Below are 23,768 nucleotides of genomic sequence, written 5' to 3'. Positions count from 1 at the left end.
AAATAGGATATTGGCCAGATGATGTCAGTGTCCATCTGTTGCTCCATTTACCTTCCTATCACACTGCCCAGTGATCTGTCTGTCTGTGGAGAAGCAATAGGGAATCTCAGTGAGCCCCACTGAATGGTCAATGGTACACACACAAACACAGAGGCACACTCCGCTCTTGTCAACAGCAAATGCCTCGAGGCTTTGAAAGCGAGATGCAACAGAGCAGAATCCATATCCCTCCATACATCTATATTTAGGTCAGCGTCTGCGTTCTGTGCGAGCCTGTGCTCGTATGTCTGTGTGCACGCACGCAACAACACAACAATGCTTCCACTGCATTTCTCTTTTCCAGTATTCCCATTTATATGTCCGCCATATAAACAGTAATAGTCAGAGTTGCAGTGTAGCAGAAACAATAAAGAAGTTCATTATACTGACATTAAAACGCTACGTCATCACAGTAACAACAATCAGCATCTGGCAGCAAACCAGCAGTAACGGTGTTCATTTTATGTTACTGTCAACCAACACACTAACACACTGATAACCTGCATACTAATATAGGCAGACTAACAACATATACAACAGAATTAATAGCATAGTCTTCTTTTAACAAATATGTTGTGGATGTGCATGGATCACTGTTAAATGTGTGGGTGTTCATGGCTATCTGTGAGTGTGGTTGCTGTCTCTGCATGCATCAGGAGCAGGAAAAAAAATCTAGTGACAAATTTTATCACCTTAACATTTCAGGGAGCGTTGTTATCCTGTTACAAATGGCTCCCAGAGCAGCTGCCGTGCCAGGGATGAGAAATTTCACACACTGTGGCATGCAAGCGCTTGAGTGTGAATTGTCACGGAAGCCTCTCTTCCATTTTTATATGACTGACTGGCCTTGGCAATGCCACTTAAAGTGAAATCCACTGGGAAACCAAACCTGTGGCAGGACAGTTTAATGATCTTGGATAGTCTAACCAGGATTCATGAAGGAACAGTTTCTTTTTTATAATTGCTGGGATCATAAGGAAATTAAACTTGTATAAAAACTAAAAGGAGTCACTTGTTCATCGTCATTGGCACAGCTCAGATTCAGTGTCTTGATTGACTGATTGATGCTGAAACAATTTCTGCATTATTCCAATAGTTGCTCTGCAGAAAATGAGCAAATTTAAAGAACTAAATTTAAGCCATTTGCCAAGGAAAAATGCCACACATCTGTTGGCTCCATTTTTTTTTTGTTTTCATTAGCAAGCTACCTGAAAAGCAATCTGAAAAATTGGGCTATCCTAACATATGTGTGGCATACTACAATAACCTCTTTTATTAATCTGAAATATTATAATTGAAGGCCTGGGCATAACAGAATTTAAAATGTTGAAACAGTCCTGCTTCAGTGGAATCTTTGCAAACAGTGGATTGACTTGGGCCACTAAAGTAAATCTCTACCGATTCTTTGTGCAGAATCAAACTTTGGGGAACTCTGACCCACAGATTTTCTGTGCACACCTCTGAGAAAATACTGGGCTGAAAATAATAATAATTATAAGTGGTGTTGCATCATCCACTTTTATTTTGTTGGATGAAAAACTGCTTCACCAAAGAGAATTGGTTTTTAGAGTGATATCAACCAAGTTAACAAGCTTCCAAATTGAGGAAGCTTTTTCCATCTTAAATAACAATTTAGTGAGTGAAGTTGTGAACAATCCTGAGATCAAAATTCCAGGAGGGACAAAATGGCACAGTACACAGAACAGAGAGAGCTGTTTTGACTGACTAGTGTGAGCATGTTCCTGGCATGCGAGTGTGTGCATTAGCCAACTGCAGCCGTTCACCAACTGTGCACATTACAGCATATGGGCACGGATGTTCAGTTTAACATTTTGCAGGAAAATTTTAATTTACTATGCTGATGGGCATTTAAGTTGTGCTATTATCATTTGAAAACCATTTCAGTTTCATCAAACTTTTATATGTGAAGTCACATGTCCATCTATTTACCTATTCTGCATCTTGCATCCAGCACCATCAACCCCCAGTCCTGATCAGTCGAGAGTATAAACATATACAATCAGTATACAGAGAAAGATTGTAGATCGTAACAGCACAGTAACACAAAGTAGTATAGCAGATAGCCTCATATTATTTCTAACATGGTAAACCCGCTTTCTCACCATGCACCATTCCTTTCCTGTTCTTTGACACTTCACCCTCACTTAGTCTTCCTGCCTCTCCCTTCTCACCACCTAAAAGATGATTACCTCCTCAAAGGCAGAGGGAAATAAAGGAGTGAGACAGGGAGGAGCACAGAAGGTAGGAAAAAAAGTGAGAGAACAGTGAGTCTATGTCCAACAGAAACAGTACATCGACTCAGACGGGCAGCTGAGTGGAGGTAACTGCCTTTAGCACCCTGGAGGGAAAGGCTTCTGGACAACTGTCACAGGTGCACGTCTGTACAAATGTGAGGAGATCTGAAGTCAGGGGACCAGCGTTGGACTATAGAAAAATAAAGATGTCAGTGCCCAGGTGTAAACTGAGCGCTACCTCATGCATGCATGCACAGCAAAGACACAGACACACATACACATTTCTCATCACTCTGCTGCATGACTCCATTGGAGCTAATGACTAATAAATAATGTATAAAACATTTTTTTTCACTTGCTTACTTCTCCCATTTCTGCCCCTCTGTTTCTCGCTTTCAACCAACGCAAACGCACTGTTCTGTCTCCCTCTCCCTCCTACTAAACATATGACCCCCCACCACCACACAAACAAACACAGTCTTCACAGGAACAATCTGTCCCGTTAATATGAGGTCGCAGCAGACCCTTTTCCACTTATCAGACCCCTGGATTTAAATAAAGCCCTATTACTGATACACTGTTGCCTAGAAACACAATAGGACGTATCAATAATAGGATTTATCCCAGAAGCCTACAAATGTGAGCTGTGGTGCCCCCCTTTGTTTCGTCCTGCCACTGTTCCATGCCATTTTTTGTGCTGTAAAGAGATTTTAGTATGTTTCTTTTTTGTTTAAATCCCAGACAATGTCAATTACAAAAAAAAAAGGATTTAAAGTAGATGCTTTTCAGAAGGCTTAATGGGAAATCATATTTCCTAGTTACGATGTGTGTGCTATACAAACACACACACACACTCACACATGGCCCTGATTTCTTTATCTGAGCTCTTGCAGCCTCTCACTCCAGCCAGAGCTCTGAGGTCTGCAGACCTGTTTCTTCTAGCTGTGCCCAGGGCCAGGCTAAAGACCAGGGGAGACAGAGCCTTCTCTGTAGTTGGACTCAGTGTATGGAATAGGTTGCATTTGCACACCAGAGTGGTCTAGACACATGAGACTAGTTTTAATTAGCCTACTTAGTCTATCAATGTGTGTTATTTTATTTTACTGTGTTGTATTTTATATAGTTATAATTTTGTATTTGGTATATTTTCTGAGTCATTTTATGTCTTTTCTGTCTGTACAGCACTTTGGTCAACTCTGGCTATGTTAAAAGTGCTTTATAAATAAATTTGACTTGACACAATCATAGGTTGGCAGTCACACCTTCATTTATTTCCAATGATTCAAAGATTTGTTTTTCTCTTTTAGTTTCAGCTGATACATGGTCTCCCATGGCATTTAGAGGAAGTACAACCATGACCTCAGCGTCCAGGCGTGTCTTATGTAATGGCAGCCCCCTCTGGTTATGAAGCATTTTCTGGCACCAGTGATAAAAGATTAATGCCTATTCTTGCTCTACTCAGGATGCTTTCATCTTCGAGAACTCTTGGGAGTTTAAAGTATACAGTACAAGAGGACAGAAGATGCAAGATAAGGATAGAAACAGGGCATACAGTACAATTATGTATGGGAGTACTATGAATCTGATTACAGCAACTTAAGCGACTTCAAGTCAAGCAACTTGCACAGATGCAGTACATGCATGGGTTTAACTTTGTTTTGCAAATGTACTACTACTCAAATATGTATTGCACATTTTCTAAGAGTTGATCAAAATTTAAACAAACAGCATGGTAGCTTCACTAAAACCTGATCAAGTTAGGGTTACTATTATTTTAATAATGGACGATTGTAAAATTATCAAATTCAGGACTTTGGGTGTACATGTGTGGCTTAGTAGGTCGCAGCCATGGTATTTCATGCACTTCAATTTTAGTAATAGTATTAGACAGCAATAATAGTAATAATAGTAATAAATATTTATTTTAGTTTATTTTTATACCCACTTATTGCTATTATGCTTTAATTTATCTTTTATTATGATCTCATAATTGTTTCTATGAATGTGTCCCCCCCTGTCTAAATGAATAAATCGTGGAATAAATTCACACTGCTCTATCAGAGGTAATGAGATACGGTAGGCTAAATATTAGCATGAGAAGATAATCATCTGAGTGCCTCTGATTTCTGCCTTGCTGTTGGTTTTCTGCCCAGATACAGGAGGGGCGAATAAGAACATGGCAGGGTGCCTGCTAAAATGTAGCAGTGTTTATTGTGCGAATGTAATTTCCCTCAGTGGTTTTTGTGGTGATTCAGGGTGCATTTTTGTGACCCAAACCAGTGCGGTTAATACAAATTGTGGGAAAGCCTGCTGAGAATGCATTGGACTTGATGAATTTTTTGGTCTTACAAAAATTCAAAAATAGCTAGTATGCTTTAACTAAAAATGCTTTGATATTATTACCTGCTGTTACTGCTACAACTATTCAAGTAGCGCAATAGTATTATTAGTTCAACAGTGTTTGGTATGAACTGAGTTGTTTTTTACCTTTTTGCACTGGTCAATTTGAACTAGGCTGTTTTTACTTCAGTCTTTCCAATCTATCTATCTGTCTTGGGGCGTGTGTGTGGCAACCACATAAAGTGTTAGTGTTGAAGCATTCTCTATTTGTATAATCCATCAAGTTTGTCGCCAGCCTGAAAGTGATTCATTGGAACTTCACCTTGACGTAGAGCTGCTGGAACTCTTCAAGGTTGAGTCGGCCGCTGGGGCAGTCCTTCAGGAACCCCTTGTACCACTGCTTCAGCTCATGTTCATTGAACTCTGTGTTCTTCACCAGATCCTCCATCACTTCAGGGGTCAGCTTGCTGTTCTGTTTCCCCATTTTGTCTGCAAAAAGAGCGCACACACACACACATGCAAATACAGGCACACACACACATTTCAATATGTTAGGCATCTTTCAATTAACACATAGAAGTGATTCTACTTGATGTGAACCTACAGTAGAAGCCTGGAGGCTGAAAATAGAGATGTCTAAAGAACTGTGAAAGCAGAAAACAAAGCTCATCTAAAAATAAGCTTTAAAACAAATGGACTGTAATACAAGGCAACAGAATAGCACCATATGTTGGAAATTCTTCTTGGGTAATAGGGTCAATTTGTAAGGAATGCAAATTTTATCTTTGTTTCTTTCTGCTTGTCCTAGTTTTGCTGATCCACTGCTGTTTCGTTTTTAGGAACTCTGAACTTTCTTTCCAGTCCAGTCCAGTTTTGACATTACTTTCCTCAAGGAAACATCAAACAAACTAATCAACAATATTTAGGTTTTCAGCTCAGTCGTTTTAATCTGGGGAAAAAAACAAAACACTAATGATTATTTTCAAAAACATATCTCCTTTTCAAACAGAACTAAACTAAACTAACCAAAAGGGTAATAATGACATCTTAAAGTAATTTGCCCATTGTGACCTTTAAGAAACACTCAAGTGTGTTCTGGTGTTTAATGCCCCTCAATTTCTCCAATGCAGCAGTTTACATCCAGCTGCCTCTTTGGATCAGCACTCTGCTGATGCTGCTTCTTTAAGGCCTTGATTAGTTCATTAACCAACACCTAATTATGATAATTTGCAAAAAGGTGGTTAGAGTTTGAGAACATATCTACACATACTCTCTGGTGCGATGTTTTATTAGATCCCTTTAGCTTGAAAAGACCAAGGGAGATGTGAGGCAGCATCAGTATGTGTGGTCTGTCTCTGCATGAGCTGGGGTGAGGAAAGGAGACTCAGGCAAGTGTCCAAGATGCTGCAGTCATATACTGAGGCCTGCCATGCTGCACTGGGTTATGCTATGCTCCATTTCTTTAAAGTTACCATTCTGCAGAGCATAAGCATTGAGATTGATTTTGTACCGAGATTGATTTTGATTGATGACGGATCTGTTTTCATTCAGCTGGCTGTAAAAATGAACATACACTAAGATGCTCTTAATATAAGTAGTGCATCATGTTACTGTCTGGTTTTAATGGAAGTGTTCACACTATTGCTGTGTGATATTGACACCGTGTGCCAGTACTGTTATAAAAACTCTCTGTGGTACTTTCAAAGACACCACAACATCCAGCTCTAAAGCTGGCTGCGAAACAGCAACCTTGTTACTGCAGGAAGCTACAAATGAACACAGTTTTTTTTACAGCATCCAAGCATGCTCATTGACCATCTGCTGGGTTGACTTTTGTCACAACTTTGATCATAAATCTACATTTCAGCAAATGGCTTCAAAACTTTACAAAAGCATGCCAAAAAACTGTCCCAGCTCTCAACTGCTTTGCAACAGGTAAAAAAACAGAAAAATAACGTGTGTCTGGGCTGGAGCCAATCCCCGCTGTCACTGGATAAAAGGCGGGTACACCCTGGACAGATCACCAGTCTGTCAGAGGGCGGACACTGTCTGACTCTTGATTGTGAGCAGACATGGAGAAGAAACTCCACACAAAGGGCCCAGGTTCAAAGGGGCTTTGAACCCAATGCATCACCATGCTACCCATATATTTTGATATTGTAGTGATAAAAAACTAACGGCTTAAATCAGGTGTGCCCAATATGTCGATCACGATCTACCGGTCGATCGCAAAGGTAGTGTGGGTAGATCGCATGGCATTAAAAAAAAAAGATGTCAGCCTATCATCCATCCTCACTATTACATTTGTCACTTGATTGACATACAGGGCAGGGTTGCGAATCTCTAGCAAGCTACCAAGTTGCCTAGTTAGTCCCTAATTTATTTATTTATGGGTTCATGCAGTTATGCAAGGTACACCAACATATATTGTACATATAAATAATACTCAACATATTTATAAATAAATATATGTTTTACATTTTTATAGTAGGTAGATCATTTTGACTTGGTCATTTTATAAGCAGCTTGCAAGCTGAGAAAGTGTGGGCACCCCTGGCTTAAATGGTTGCAGGATATCATGTCAATATTATATCAATAAAGGGGTTAAGTGTAATATGAGATGAGATAAACTAAATATCCAAAAGGAAATTCAGGAGTGCATAGTATTGGTTTGGTATGTTTTATTATGACAGAAAGTTGTGCATGTCCTCCGCACAGGCCCCAGTCCACAGGGCAGACATCATTTTAGAAAGCTGTGAAATGGAGGGATACTGGGAAAGTCTGCACATGTGCTTGTGCGTGCGTGTGTGTGTGTGTGTGTGTGTGTGTGTGTAAGTGTATTTGTGTGTGATCAGTGTATGCAGTTGGTTGATCTAAATTTGCACTGGAGATGGAGAACAGTGGCGAAAGAACCCCTCAGTAGGCAACCTTCACCAACAGCTTGCCACTCGGGAAGCATTTGTCGACAAAAGACCGACGTACATGGCCTGAAATACAATTTTTTTCTTTCAGCATGGCTCGGCATAACCCAAGTTCACAAATGAACTCAGGATGGATCATAAGTAAAACTGAAATTAAGTTATGTAATTACTAACTGTGCCTCCACTTTGCCTGTGAATTCATGGGCAATAGAACAAATACATAACATATGAATTGACTGTATATATGAAAAATGTGTCAGTGTGGTAATAAACAAATAAAGTAAGTAAATCTCAAACTACTAAAAAAAACATACAATTAAATCAGTGGATCAATGGGACAATTTCAATTCAATAGAAACAACCCTATTACTTTCTACAGCTTGTGGGTGGCAGTGAGAAGGGAGAGAGAAGAGAGACATAATGGATGAAAGGGTGGAACGACGTGTATAGATGAGTATCACCATAGTTCATTTGATCTCACAAAACCACAAATTTCTTATCTCTCTGGCCCAGAATCCAGGCAAGATGCCTCTTTCAGTAGGGCATCGTAACAAAGCTGGAGTCACAATAAAATGTCACTTCTAGCAGATAAAGCAGTAACAGATAAATAACATTTTCAATCTGTTTGTATGATGCAATATTGTATCAACTTCTCATCATTAGTTTATTAAATTGAACTGCTGAAATGTTGAAAATTGAAATGTTTGTGCAAAGCAACAACCTTTTACTTTGCCTGTGACTCCTAGACACAGAAAACTAACAATGTCTCTGCTGTAAACGCCTTGATAACAAATCTAACATCATACGGCCTCACTCCCTCACATCACATGTTGTGGATAAAATGGGAGCTCAGCTAAGAATTATGGATCACATATTGAGGTGAGATAGTTTGGTACATAACGCTACCGGGTGTGATTTGTAGGACTACCTTTACAGGGCATCGTGAACCAGGGCCTTTGACAGGAAATAGCAGTATTCATTATACAATATGAGAAAAACTGACAAAAAACTGTCCCTATAAAACTTGCACCTCTCAAAGAGGATCTTTTGCAGAGCAAAGAAAAACAGCCCTGTGTTAAAATGAGCTGATGGGCATGCTGACCGCATTCAGCTGAAAAGGCCAGGAAGTTGTACAATTTTGTCTTTCATAACTGACCCTGTGATCCTACAACTGCAGTTCCACTATAAAACCCAAGGAAATTGGTGTTCTGACATTTTTAATGACTACAATCATTGAGCAGCAATGGATCAGCACAAGGGTAAAAATTGTGCAATATAAATGCAAAATAGTTTTCCGTCACAACAAAACACAAACATATGGCCGTCTGACTCTAGCATTCAGAGTACGCCTGTTTGATATGTGATATGATGCTACAATATTCACTGTAGGTATCAAACCACTGACACACAATAGAACAAATGTTCAGTTTTGGGTTTCCAACATGGATGGATGACAGTTTGCCTTTTGGCTCCATTTGAATCCCACTTTTTATTAGGATTGTATAGATATATTTGGTTACATTTTGCATGTGGATCTAAGGTGGTAAAAGACTCATATTCAGGTGTAATGCAGTCATTTCATATTGCATGTCTGTAGAAATAGGGGATTTGTGGACAGACCAAACTAAACGTTGCCTACCTCAGCTTTTCATTAAAAAGTGATCTCCCACAGACACAGTAACTAACACACTAACAATGGATTCAAAATGTTGTGGTCTCAGTGAGCATAAAGAGAAAAAACTCTCAATAATACAGACACAAGCAAGATTTACAAATGTGGATGACAACCTGTGAATAATGTATGTTCACAAATGTTCAGCATATTTAATAATGTGTAAATAAAAGCAAAAGAACTTCATAAATATTTTAAATATATTCACTGGAAGATTTTATCTATGAGACTTTGGCATTTAGATCATGGACTGAACAATGCATACACATTTGTAAATCTTGTTAGTTGTAGCTCATATAACAGAAATCTGTCACCATTAAGACTTTTTTGTCAATAATAATAAGGTGATGATCATTTCACATTCAGTAAACTGCTACTGAGCTGAAACTGCTTAATGAATGATAGAAAAACACTGGATTCTATCAGATTATGTCAGCCCCAGCTGATCCATAATGGCCAAATATCTCAAATGAAAGACCTACATGTTTGGTGATCTGTAATGGCTTGTTACATGTGAAAAACTGCTCAGTACTCCAGAGAACCTGTTACAATATGTCAGACAAAATGGGCTGAGTTGGAAGATGGCAGCTATAGAAAGAGACAGATGTGTCCCAGGAGAAATCTGTGCAAAGGATGTATGACAGCCTCACCATTACATCACTGTGCACTGTAGGTGTGGACAAGTGTGTGTGTGTGTGAGCAGTTCCATCGTAGAAACACAAAGTAAATGCATTTAAATTAGTATTTACGTATGTTTAAAATTGCGTGTGTCACAAATGCTTATAGAATTAGTCTGTTTCTGACTTAGAAATAATTATGAAGAGGGGAAGGATATAACCTTCTGATGTGGAACTAAATGCTCATTCACTTATGTTCACAGTGTACTTACAATAGCTCACACTGCATCATAATGCAAGTGTTACTCATTAGTCTGTCTCCCTTCATTCAGGTAACGAGCAGCAGAGCTGATTCTGCATCTGTACTGTGTCAGTGTGCTGCTGGTGGCCCGGCTTTACGTCACATTGTCAGCTATTTTTCCAGAACACACGGTGATACATCTGGGCCTTACGTATGAATTTAATGCCAAACAACAGCTGTGATAATAAAATGCACTGAGATCCTGGAGCCATCCTAAGGTCCACTGATAATCCTAAGGAAATCATTTGTTTTATACTTAATTACTCTGTACAAAAGGCTAACTAAATAAATCACACTTATTTTAATACCACCCCCTCTGCTTACTTTATGGAAAACCTGTAAATGCACATCTTTTACAGTGACGCAAATGGCAACATGGTGGGGTGGAGCAATTTCCAAACATTATCTTCCTACACATTTTTGATTTCAAATCTTTTAAGATCTTAATTTTGTGTCTCTATACACCGATCTGAGTGATTTTGAGGGCCAGTGTAGTTATTTTCAAATTCTCCCCCACGCACCTTAAATTTCTGATCATATTTCCCTTCCATACTTTTCATTCTCATGTCAACACCTCCACTGTAATTTCTCAAAGCTGCCTACAAGTCCTGTCACTCCGTCAACTGTTACTGTTTACCATCAACTGTGTATTGCCATAAATGAAGAATGAAGTGAACGCTATCTTTCATTGTCCCTACATAAGATTACACAAGAGATACATGCACCAGCAGGGAAAAGTGATATGAAAGTAATCAGGGTGAGATCGGAGATGGATGCAGATGCAATGCACTCTAGTTAGCACAATACACTGAACACACCCCACTCCTCCCTGTCACTTAATTATATGCATAGTAATGTTTTGCACCACTTACTCACATCTACAAAAGAACAAAAAACAGACAGCTGGTGCACAGTCAGCAAATGTCAGTGCTTGATTTTAGCATCAAAAATGAGAGGGACAGACTTAGGACCAAGACATGCTGGGTCAGTCTGCAGTGCAATGCAGAGCAGAGCACCATGCTGACTCTAAACCTGAGTCATAGCCCTTTGTCTTCTAGCCTACTGGGACCATGTAAGAGTCAGAAAAGGAAAAAAAAAAATCGGAGCTGTGGTTACACATGAGTACACCAGTGCAGCCTCCAAAGGTATGTTGTAAAATGTGTAATTTTACAGTCTTATAACAACCAGGAGACCTGCCCCGGAGCCAGGCGTAGGCTATTGCATAACACTTTCCCTTTACCATCATTTGCCAACAGGGGATGACCTTGAGAGGAAGGCAAAGCCCCAGCCCTGACAGACACCATCAGATCACTTAAGGGTTTGATTCAAGTCTGCAAATCTGGTAGATTTGTGCATGCTGTCCTTATTGTCTGGAAATGTGTTTGAGTGTGTGCGGAGGAGATTAGGGGGAACAATAAGCATAGGAGGTCTGGTGATTGAGATGTGGTCATGCCTGCACGGATTTGCAAAAAGTAGCTTCACAATTTGGACGATGCGGGTTAAAGAGACTCCCCCACCACACACACACTTGCAACAATGACGAAAAACACCAGGATACATCACACTAGCTGTGTCATGCAGGTCATCCCACGCAAAGACACAAATATTATAACCAACATAGATCGATTGATCAGGAAGACTGCATAAAAACAGAAACTGATTTCGCTTTTTTGTTTGTTTTACATTTAAATCTTAGTGTGTGTGTGTGTGTGTCTTTATGTGTGTGTGTATTTGCGTGTGTGTGTGTGTGTGTGTGCGTGTGTGTGCGTGCGTGTGTGTGTACAGGCAGTGATAGTAAACCCCAGACACATCCATGTTTATTTAACGTTGAAAAGTCCTCCACATGCGTGCAAAACGTGCAAATGGCAGCAGGATGTAATAAAGAAAATCTTTCAATAAATGCTGTGTCGTTATTGTAATTTGTGTCTCACTTAACACGCCAATAAATCCATGAATTAAGTCTTATGAAACCAAAAGGATGACGCACCAGATTGCATCGTGCTAACATACGGCATTAACTGAGAGGTCAGTGAGGAATATTTAGGATTTTCCTACAAATTATTCATCACTTGGCACTGAATATATCCATCCTACCTTGTAAGAGTGCGGAGTCAACGGAGAAGTCCGGTCTGATTTCTGGAGTGGTCAGAAAAACCTGCGAGCACGGGGGGGAAAACGCGATGTAAGCGTGTGAAAATGCTCTCCAGTCGAGCCACTAGTAGCTTAAGATTAGTTTTGTGCGTTTCTGTTTTATTCTGTTGTGTTTTTCTTTTGTTTCCTGCGGGAGAAAAGTGAACCTCGTCAGGGAGAAGGCGGTGCAGGTCCGTCGGGTGCTGGTGCCGAGCCACACTGCTGAGGATGAGCCGGGAGGAGGAGACAGACACGGGGAGGGGGGGTGAGTGCTGCACGCCTGCCTCCCTGCTCCTGCGCGGCTGTGTGACAAATAAACGCAGCAAACAATCACTTACTTACATTTACCTACTTACAACTTTTCATGCTCGACAATAAAGCCACGCATTTTGCTAACCTCGCTGTCCCGTGACAAACACAAGGTTTAAATGAGCCTCCAACACAGCCAGCTCAGTTTGGCGCCACACACCTGATGACGGCCTACATGTCAGGGCAGATGCTAACTATCTAACTAGCTAACTAACTATCTAACTAGCTAACCAACTAGCTAACTACGCAGCTACATGTGGACCGTGGGTAATGTCCGAGTAACGAACAACTGTCTGAAGAAGTAATGTAACATTAAATGGTATGGCTGTCTAAAATCACTAATATATGTTTTAATGAAGGTTTGCTAACCACTATGCTAACATAATGTTAGCAGACTTTGCTAATATTATCCTTTCTAATATAACTGTTAAAAGTCATTAACGTTAGATTTAACCGGGTGTAAATACAGTTAATGTTTAAAGTATAGTGAGTGACTCAAGTTCAAATACCTTTGAAAAATCAGGTAATTGTGAGACAGCATTAAAACAGGTAAAGTTAATTTGTGTTGAGTTAACGCTAATCTACTTCACTCTCCAATGCTAACGTTAGCAGCTAGCTAGCGTGTTAGCTAGCTAGTTAACATTGATATGGATGACACAACATAGCAATTAGATTGTATTATTTTATTCTACTATGAGATAGTGACAGTGGATTGTTGTGTAATGTTACAGTAAATACAGAGTGGTAACTGCAGGGTAACAGAGAGGCGGGAATGCAATTATTTTATTTCACTTTCTTTTTGTTATCTTGTACTGTAGAGTGATATTTGAAATACAGCTCCACAAACAAATCTGCTGTAGTACATAAAAAATATTATTATCATTTATGTGTCAGTATGTGACAGGATGTCAGATAAGCGTTGCGTCAGGTTTGAGGCCAACACTACGGTGTCTTAACATTTGGTTCATTTGCATGAGTAGGAGCAGCATGAGGGTTTTTAGTACACAATAGGCTGCATGGTGGCACACAGGAAGCACATGAAGCACAGGTGTGTGTTATAAAGTTAATGCTGGTTGCGCACACCGGCTCACTGAATCACAGGTCTAAATAGAACGGCTCCATCATAGTAATACCTGTGATTTTCCTACTATGACAAGTCAGAATGACTGATGTGAAAAAGGCCGGCTGTATTCATTGTAACAAAGCTAGCATTGTCAGCAATTGGTGTTTCAAAGCAGTTTCTGATTTGGGTGCTAAAGTAGGGAGGAAAGAGAACAGGGATAGTGCTATAGTGCTGTCTTTGTATTCTGTGCTGTGAATCGGCATCATGCTGTGTAACAGTCTGCTCGGGTATAGGATATTCGCACACTGTATATTGTTGTGTCCTTTGCTTCAAAGGTTCAGTCTGAGATTGCTTCTGTTTGCTTTCAGCTGCAGGTCTGGTGTAAGGTGAGTTGCTGTAGCTTTTATGCAACAGGGCACACAGGCTACTATGCCAGTACAGATGACATTATGGACATTGTGGACTATGATTCTACAAGAACAACAACAATCAGCCTATTTTGAATCACTAGATTGAATCCAAGTTCGAGTCTAGGAATTTTTTCTTTTAGAAATACTTTATTTACTAAATCTGCCTTAGAAATATTCTTGCATTAGAAACATTCTTGACATGATAGAGTAACACATTGATCTGAATAGTGTGGCTTTTAGATGCAGTTCAAGCTGTTTTTGTTCTTGGTTTAGCAGAGAGAAGAAAATGAATAAAACCACACAAGATATTAGTCCACAGACAGAGGAGTTTATGTCATCATTCTCTCCAAAACGGCCAAGGACAATACAAGAGATAGACAACCACAGTGAGAAAAAATGGTTTGACTTCCCAGAGCTTTTGACATTTCGGAAAACCATTGGCTCCACAGCAGCAAAAAGTACCCCAGAGGAGAATGTGGACCAAATATGCCCATCAGAAAATGTGGATATCCAAGATGAAAAACCTTATGAGCAACCACAAGACACTAAAATAATTGTTACCCCTCTCACTAAGGTGAGTACTTTTCACACTGAGGATGTCGATGCAGAATCTGATGCAGATGCTGAGGGATGCCTCTTACATCTGGGGAATGAGGAGCAGCCTCCAGTTACTGAAAGTGACAAGCTGAGCTCATGCCTGCTAGATGATGCAGGTGGGGCATTAGCAGAGTCTCCCACTTCAGAAAAAGCCAGCACTGACTTGTCCAGTAATCCTGATTACAGACAGTTTGGGAAATCACTTCAAGGCAAGAATCCTGATGGTTGCTGCCTTCCTGCTGGAAATGACAAAGATGGCAGACAGGTGCAACACTATGTTAGTCAAATCCAAGCATTCACCCTTAGTTCCAGTAATGAGGAGGTCAGATGTCAGTCTGATTGCGCTGATGAAAATGTGCTATATAATACATGGAGTCAGTCTGCTGAATTTGAAGCTGGTAATCAGAAGCAGGACGAGCACGGATTTAGTGAGAATATCCTATTCAGGAAGGAGGCAGATGAGGGTAACAGTCCCATATCTTACCAAGATTATGCAGACTCTAAATCATTTTGCTCAAACGCTGAAGAGAATCCCTCTGGGAACTTGGCAGAAGATGGAACAAATGAAGAGAAAATATTAGAATTGCAGCCTCTTGAAAATGAAAATGTCACTGTATGTGATAGGGAAACAAAAGGCCAAGTTAATGAGAATTGTGTGAGTGAAAACTCTGTCTCTTCTGCTTCTGAATATGCAAAGGGATCTCTTGTTAGTTATGATGTGGTATTAGCCAGAAATATTGCAACTGAGAAAGTGAGGCTTAAAATGAATGACTTCTGTGGGGCAAAAGAAGAGCCTGCTGCTGGCAAGATGATAGTCAAAGCTTGGAGTGAAACAGCTGATCACACAACTGAGACTCCAATGTCTGCGAGAATCAGTCAAGTGTCTGCTGAAGGAGATAATGATGCAGGCCCTTTCAGTGTAATTGACCCTGCAGTCTGGAGTGAAACTGACAGGGACGCTGAAGAGAAATGCTGTAGCTCAGAGAGCACCGCAGGTGTAGAATCATCTCCATCATTAAATGTCTGTGAGATGGAAACGCCTCTTCCACTCTGTTCTGACACCAGGACTTCAGAGGAGGCTTCAGCTCCCAACCAGAACAGGCAGGTTAATCACCAAAGCACAACGCTGCAATGCAGAGATGAAAAAGAGAACTTATGTCAACCGTGCACAGAACCACAGGCTTGTTCCATCACCACCAGCAAAACAGACACCATCACTAACAATGAAGCCAGCTGTCACCAGAAAAGTTTTGAAGAAGAAACGAATACTGATGAACATGTGAACTCAAGGAAAGCAGTAGAGTCAGATAGAGAATTTCTGCAACAAAGCAAGTTACACGAAGAAGTCAAAAGTAAAATATCAGCAGGTGATTGGACAGAGGAAAAATGTAGTGAGTGTGGCAACAAAGATGAACTTGAAAAGAAGCTTGAGTGTTTTTCTGACCACCCATACAGTGCTGATATTTCCATGATGGTAGAGACAACTGAAGAAAAGCAAATAAACAAAGTGCAAAATGTGGGAGAAGAAATGAAAACTGACAGACATGAAAGCTCAGAGATATTGGTTAAATCAGAGGATGATATGCAGCAACAAAATGTAAACAAAACAGATACAACTGAGGCATCACATGTGGAATGCTCCAGTGAATGGACAGAGGGTAACATGGGTAAAAGTGGCAACAAATTACTGCAAGCTAGTCAACATGGACAAGGAAAACAGCTCAGTTGTTTCCCTTCCTACCAACACAGGGGTGAGACATCTTTAGTTGAAAATGCAGACGACATTTTGGCCCTTGAATTTCCACTAACAAGTGATGCTGTTGTGCCATGTCAGCATGATTTAAGCCATTCAGAGAATGCTGACATGAACCCCACAGCCCCAAAGTGTAATGGCAGATTTTCCCCAGTGCCATCTGGCTTCATTTTTTGTGACCGAGTGCCGGAGGAGTTTGAAAAAATCCAGCTCTCACCACACGATGATGATGATGATGGTCCTGCTGCTCTGGGAAACAACCCTTTCCTTACCAGCTTGCCTCAGCAGCTGTGGAAAATACCCCAGCAACAGCTTTCCCCCTCCATGCCAGAGGCTGAGAGTGACAGGCAGGAGGAAACACCAGAAGGAGAAGAGGAAGTGGGTGAGGAGGAGGTTGAAAGAATTCAGTGTCACAACGAGAACGTGGCAAGTGACTTTTTAAATAGCGACACATGCTGTAATGATCTCCCAAACTTTATGTCAGCAGCAGATGTTATTGCTCTCGGATGGCCAGAGCCACAGCCTCACTGTGAATCTCCCCGTGATTCCTCTGAGCACATCCAGGATGAAGTATGTACACAGTCAGTGAGCGACTACCCTGAGTTTGAGATGAAAAAACAGTTCGACGTGGTTTTAAAAGAAATGACTTTGTTTTTTGATGTTAGTAAAGGTGGTTATGCAAGTGACAGAGCATCATCACCTGAGCAGTGTAATAGTATAACTGAACCTTTGGAGCCAGACCCTTTAAACTGCAAAGAAGATCTCAGCAGCCCAGACCTGGCATGCCACAAACACCCATCAACTGGTAAATATAAGTAATACAATTCACCTTTACTGTACAGCATGCAATGACCACATTCTGTCACTTCATCTCATTGGAAAAAAAGACTGGTGCTTGTGCCATTAATAGCACTAATGCTTTAAAGCTATAATAATAAGCACCACTAGAAACATTCCTGACAATTCAGATCATTTGGATATCCATTTTCCATCATTTAATGTTATTGTAACATTTATTGTTTGTTTATTATTTAATCATTGTGCACAGCATGTACACTAATATTCAACAGGACATTATTTTCTTGATGCTGCTGATTGTTCTGTTGTCATCCAAACAACACTACCTATGAAGAGTAAAGAGAAAGAATTTAGCTTTTAGCTTTATCTGGTGCAGTGTATGAACTGCCCTTGTTAAATAAACAATAAAATAATATAAATGAAATAATATAAATGATCATTATTACTATTTCAGCAGTAGTTGCCCTTCAGGCAAATGTTCGGTCACAGCAGCACAAAGATTTGCTTGTTGACTTGCGAACACGATTCAAGTGTAGTGTAGTCTCGGCAATGAAAACAAGACTGCAGGAAGTCACTGCGCCTGGCCGATTTTCTCCACATTGGACAGACCCAGGCTAGCAGTTTCCCCTGCTAAGATAAGCTAATCTGCCATCTGCTGCTGGCTCTAGCCTTATTTTAACTTAAAGAAGGGACAGTGCCTTCAGTCTTCTCATCGAACTCTCAGCATGAAAGTGAATAGGTTCATTTCAAAAAAATATTCCTTTAGTACTATCCTTTACTATTACAGACATTGTACTTGACAGTCAATTTAGTATTTTCCCTCAAATTTCTAAATATAAATATAATACAAAAACAGTTTAGGCATAAGAAGCTGTCATACATAGTTTAAATACATCTTAAACATCTATTATTAGATAATGCTGAGGAAGATCGCAGCCTTGAAATGTGTGGAGGTGAACCGGTGGTTTCTTGTACAACAGGCGGCGGTGATGGTGAGCAGGAGGTGCCCCTTGGAAACCAGTGCTCAGAAACATCTGTCAGCACTTCAGGTAAATACAGAGGTTGGGAGTATTTTATTTTTTATATTATTTTGTATTATATTTTTTGGCCACAATTCAAAAGATGCACGTATTATATTGTCAGAAGCAAAAGAGGGAAAAATCAACACTGTGTCAATAATCAGCACTGAAAACAAGGGTGAAATGGAGAGAGAGTAAAATAATTGTTTGCTCCTTCTTCTATTCCATTGTTTTCAGTCTTGTTGGATGATAGACTTTGAAAGGTTAGTTAGGTTAATTCAATGAAGAAATACAATTACTGTTATTGACTTTATTGACTTCAAATTGACACAGCTTCTTCTCATGTTCAATATTAATTTTTATTCCTCAGCAACCTGCAGTGGAACGATAATATGAATGCAAATACATTGTTTAAGGGTGAAAAGAGTCGCAAGTAAAACAAAATAAGCTGGTCTTTCCTGGCTGTCTCTGACTGTCAGTCTTTTGCTTTCAGAGCCCCATGAGATGGAGCACAGAAGGAAAATGTGGTCTCCATCCTCAGTGTGTCTACCGTTCATAGAGCACCGGAGCCACAGTGAGTTTTATGTTGTCATGGCAGACAAAAGCCTGAAAAGCCCCAGAGCATTGTATTGATAAAACTGTGTATTTTTTGATAAGAGTTATATTTGCCAGAAAATCGAAGGACACTCTAAATTCATTTGAAAAGTTAGTAATGTCTACATATATTGTAATAATAATGGTACAGGTCAGTTAGTGTTAGTTTTAGACCCACTGTAATTCATTTTGGATTTATTTCTTACTATATAGTTACATTAACTGCCCCCAAAAGCAATTAAAAAAAAGATAAACAATATAAGAATAAAAGTGCAAAGGGTGCAGTGCAGGGTAGCACTTAAGCCTGCTTCATCCAGTTTCCCTCCTCCTCCTCACTCGGCTGGTCTCGGCTGCATTATGAACCCAAGTGTGTTTTGCTGGGAATAAAGTGGGCTGACCTCTGAATATTTAAGAGGATTGTCAGTCTAACAGCCTGACTACCTGCAGATGCAATGAGCTCACCTTGTCACCTTGTTTGAGAGAAACAGTCAGTCTAGTAGCATGACTTCTGTCTTCCCACACTGAGCAGTGTTATGCTAATGTTGTCAGCTCTGGTACAGAAAGCACCTGATTGCTCTGCAGAGCTTTCACCCAAAATATATTCGTACTGTTAAATACAGAGGTCAGGCTGAAGTCACTTATTATGCTGTTGTGAGTTATGGTATGGAAGCTTCAGTGTTGGCGGATTAATCCACACTGGGTTGTTATGTCTTTGTTGTTGTTGCGTTCTGTTGTGCAGGACCACCAGAGCAGTCCATGAGACTGGGGCCACTGAGAACATGCACACGACCGATCCGTGTTGGACTTTCAAAGAGAGCCAAGACCAAACACCTACACTACCCCCACCCCTACAAATGACCATCAAATTTGATTTGTTCGTGAACGTATAGGCTCCTCTTAAAGCTTTGTTGTCATATTCAAGGGCTGAGTAAAAGTATAGTGTTCGTGGTTTTCATTCGCGTCTGCACTCGTTTTTTGTGAGTTGTTCTAGTTCCTGGACATTTCAGCTGCAGGTTTGTCTAGGAAACACTGACCTTGTTTCACATGTGCACGTGTACATGCACCCTGTCATGGGACGTTCCAATATAAACCCAATGTGCTGCTGTTTGCCCACTGAGCAGCTCGGCTGCAGCAATAAAGACGTGCCTTGCCCAAGGACACCTTGACAGTATTTGTATTTAAAGAAAAACCTGCTTCCTTTATATATTTCACCAGTTGGAGCAATATTGTGTTTTTAAACATTTATGTATTTATCTATTTATTTACTGATATACAGCTTGTTTCCATCCCTCATAAATTCTTGTTGGTTTATATGTTTTTTATATGTTTATATGAGTCAGTATTCACATGTCTCACACTATATAAGAAGCATTCACTTTTTTTGATTCTCTGTGTTTTACTGTAAGTACTTTGAAAGAAATTTGCTACTTGTTCCTGTTATATTTGGGTGTATTCAGTCAGGGTGAATGACCTGAGTATGTTCTCTCACTGTTGTATTCTGTCTTTACCATTAAATGGGTTCATATGTTTTCAACACATCTTTAAGCAGGTCTGTCAAAGGTTTGCTGGTATTGAATTTCAAAAGATGCTGCTCGCCTAAGAATGAAACAATATAATCATAAAAAATAATTTCTTAGAAAACATGTTATCGTGTGGACTATACATGACTGTGTTTAGGCAAAACATAGATACATGCTCATTAACATGATACGCATGGAGCTCTTATTCACTTCTTTCACCTGTTCAGTAATTTAGGAAAAGCTGTGAGCATTTGCTGGCTCTGTGCTGTTTTACTTGTCATGTATTCATAATAATCTTCAGTAAACTTTGTATTTCTTCTGCAAAGGATATTTCACTCTAGGGCAAAATGGGTAATTAAATACCTTTATCATTATCGTAGCAAGAAGATTACTGGCTTCCTACCACCACTGGAGCACAATGCAACAAGAAATATATGACCTGATTACAAATAAATTCCCTCATATCTTTAAACTCTCAAAGTCAACTCTCCTAAAAAGTCTCCTGACTGTCATGAAAGGGCTGTATACCTCACTCAACACTTCCAACTGGTTTCCAGATGCAACAGGTAGAGAGATCCTGATTTTAACATGGAGTTAGGGCTTGTCTTAGCTGCAGACACGGGACATGATAGCTCAGCTTAAGTTATGATTGTATGATTGTATTGAGCATTGCTAGTATTGCTGTTTGGGCTTCTTTGCCTACAGTTCACAGCTTCATAACTAGGACATGTTTAGGATTTTTTATTCTTCTTCAAGGCTGTTTTTCCTATAGTAACCAGTTGTGTTAGTGTTCAGTTAGCAGTAAGTTACTAAACTGTATTACCTTATGATCTGAAACCAAACCTCATTTAAGTTGTGCTTGTAAAAAAGGCAAAATGAATAAGTAGTTGAATTCGTTAGTTTTTTTTAAGGACTGATCAGGACTTAAAACCAGCTCCACCTGTTCTTTTTACCAGGAGTCCTCTCAGCATATTTTACCAAAGCCACTTGACCAACGTTGTACTGATGTTGTACAGGATTTTGGAAGCTCTGAATCGAAACAGATTTTTTGGGAAGCGTTTTGTTTCACTGAGCAAGGTGCCTCAGCTGGCAGGCAGGCAAGTGCAAATCAAAAAGAAGCAAAGCCATGGTATGGGTTTTCAAAAATAATTGCATTCAGACTCTGCACATTCAATCTGCCTTTTTAATCAGGCACATTCTGTGAAAGCTTGTGGGATGGTATTAAATTATTATTTTGGTTGGTAATGATTTTGTCAGAGCTTGTTGTTTCCAAGTGATATTTGCCCAAATTGTTTTCTGATTTGTGTCAGGGATTAATCTTCACACCGATATAAATATGTTTCCCTTCTAGCAGAAGACTTATTCTACTCAGTCACTGGTAATGAATTCTGTATTACTGCAAACAGCCAACTCCTTATTTTATTATTCATATATTGATTTATATTATTCTAACAATTTAATGTTCCATTCAGTGTCTTTAATGAGATCAATTTTCCAGTTGCTGAAACAGCAATTCATCTATTGTTATTTCTTATTGATTACACAAGCTAGTTTCATTAACACTTACTTAAAGTGCAGTAGAGCGTGTTGCCTATGCACTCTTCTTACTGTCACATTTAAAAATTAAAGCATGATGAGTCATTTCCATGTGCAGTACACTGATGGTAGGAAATTAATACCAAACAATGTTGAATGAATATTATTAAAAATGTCTGTTCTGTCATAAAAATCTTTTGGGCCTACATACTGTGGGTACATTTAAGAGTTATAGTAGCTGGCAGATGAAGATGTATATGATTGTTTTTGAAAGTTTAGAAAGCATTAGAATTTTAAGTTGTTAATCACATGCTTGTAAAATGTTTATGCGGCTTTCCACTGTCTAATGAGCAGTGCATTTAATGTTTGAAACCTTGTACTGCATATTGTTACCTTGAGGAAGCAGACATTCATCACACCCTCCCATAGATATTTTAATTTGGGTGAAATAATGATGACTAAATGAGGTGCTGAAGTGGCTATCATAGGCTTTGAATGCATTTAAGGTGAAGGTAAATATGACTTTGATAAATAATACCTTGAAATGAAGATATTATATTGGGAAAAATGCAAATATGTGTATGAATCCCTAAATAAACATAAATTTGCTTAAACCCTCCCACTGATCAGGGAGTGTCAAATGATATCTTAACTATTTCCATGCAGGCAGAGCAGGCCTGTAAAGCTTTGAAGTTTTCTGTGGTATTTACTAGACATTTATTTGTGTAGTTGCAGCCCTTTCCATGGCTAGCAGCGCCACTATGTGATATTTTCAAACTGTGTTGAAGGGGGTCCTGGATAGATACCTCTTTTAAACAGATATCTCATGTTGCCATTAGGATGACGCTTTATTACAATGACCAAGTTAATGTCACCTTGTTGTTTGTGGTCAAAACGTCACACCCTTTTGCCCCAAAATGGGATATGACGCAGTTTTACTGCCTCCCCTGCTGGCATAATAAAGGCTCAACCCCCACCCACCCCCACCCCAATCTCAGGTTCATTTCATAAAGAATTGCATGGTGGCAAAATGCCACTATAAGCACAGGCAGTGTAGGAGGCTAGAGTGTGAGCTAATATTTCTCATACAGTTCACACTCCAGTCAAATTATTTAATGTCATCTGTCAATGTTGTGATTGAATAACAGTAGAGAAAAGCACATTTTTCTGTGTAAAGGGCGAAAGGACCATGATCAAGTGGTTAGAGGTTTTTGACTTTTAACGTTTCTGGAAATTTTTTGACTGATTATGTTCCAGACTTTCCAAACAATGTGGGACATCTGCTCCCTAAAAAGAAAATATTGCAGTAGAAGGTTAATTTTCTATTCCATTTCATGTTAGATATAAGTTGTAATTTTTGGTTTATTTAAACTTGTATCTGCTGCCTTTCTGTGAAACATGAAAGACACATTACAGCTTTAGAAACAGAGGAGACTTCAAAGACTCCAGTAAGGCCAGAGGTTATCTTTTTTGTCTATTTTAGGTTCTTAGAAAATGACTCCTCCACCATTTCACAGTATAACTTAAATGTATAATTCACTTACCACAAATTATGAGCTTCTAGCATAACCCAGGGGACCCTAGATGTAAAAACATACCTCAAATGAAACCTGGCAGTGATGTACATTCTGGTGTTTTTAATTTCCTCCCCACTAGCAAAATTAGAGGGATTAGGCATGCACATTTGTTTATTTTCATTAGCGAATGGAAGACGGGCATTATCCCAGTGTGATAGTCCAAGTAATGTTATTATGCTCGTGGTGAGACCTTGAAAATGCAGAATACACACACATCCTCCTCCCTTTATAAACCCCTTGAATCATTTGTATGGCTCATCTGTGTAAGAAGAATCACCAAGGCCTATACTTAGAATGTTTATTGCTGGAAAGGTAGA

The 23,768-nt window shown here is 39.5% G+C and overlaps 1 protein-coding gene across 1 annotated transcript in view; it reads right to left on the bottom strand.

The window, feature by feature from the left end:
• Nucleotides 1–12,485, bottom strand: part of vsnl1a (visinin-like 1a) — a 28,408-nt gene extending 15,923 nt beyond the window's left edge. The window contains exons 1-2 of the mRNA XM_026319159.2: nt 12,240–12,485; nt 4,957–5,123 (exon numbers count right to left, since the gene is read on the bottom strand). Of these exons, the coding sequence (XP_026174944.1) occupies nt 4,957–5,118 (162 nt within the window). The 5' untranslated portion in view covers nt 5,119–5,123; nt 12,240–12,485. The remainder of the gene's footprint in view (nt 1–4,956; nt 5,124–12,239) is intronic.
• Nucleotides 12,486–23,768: the final 11,283 nt, after the last annotated feature.

The sequence above is a fragment of the Mastacembelus armatus genome, chromosome 24 (genome assembly GCF_900324485.2).
Source record: "Mastacembelus armatus chromosome 24, fMasArm1.2, whole genome shotgun sequence".
NCBI classification, from domain to species: Eukaryota; Metazoa; Chordata; class Actinopteri; order Synbranchiformes; family Mastacembelidae; genus Mastacembelus; species Mastacembelus armatus.
Note: the sequence above shows the minus strand (reverse complement) of the source record. Positions and strands in the feature narration are given on the sequence as shown.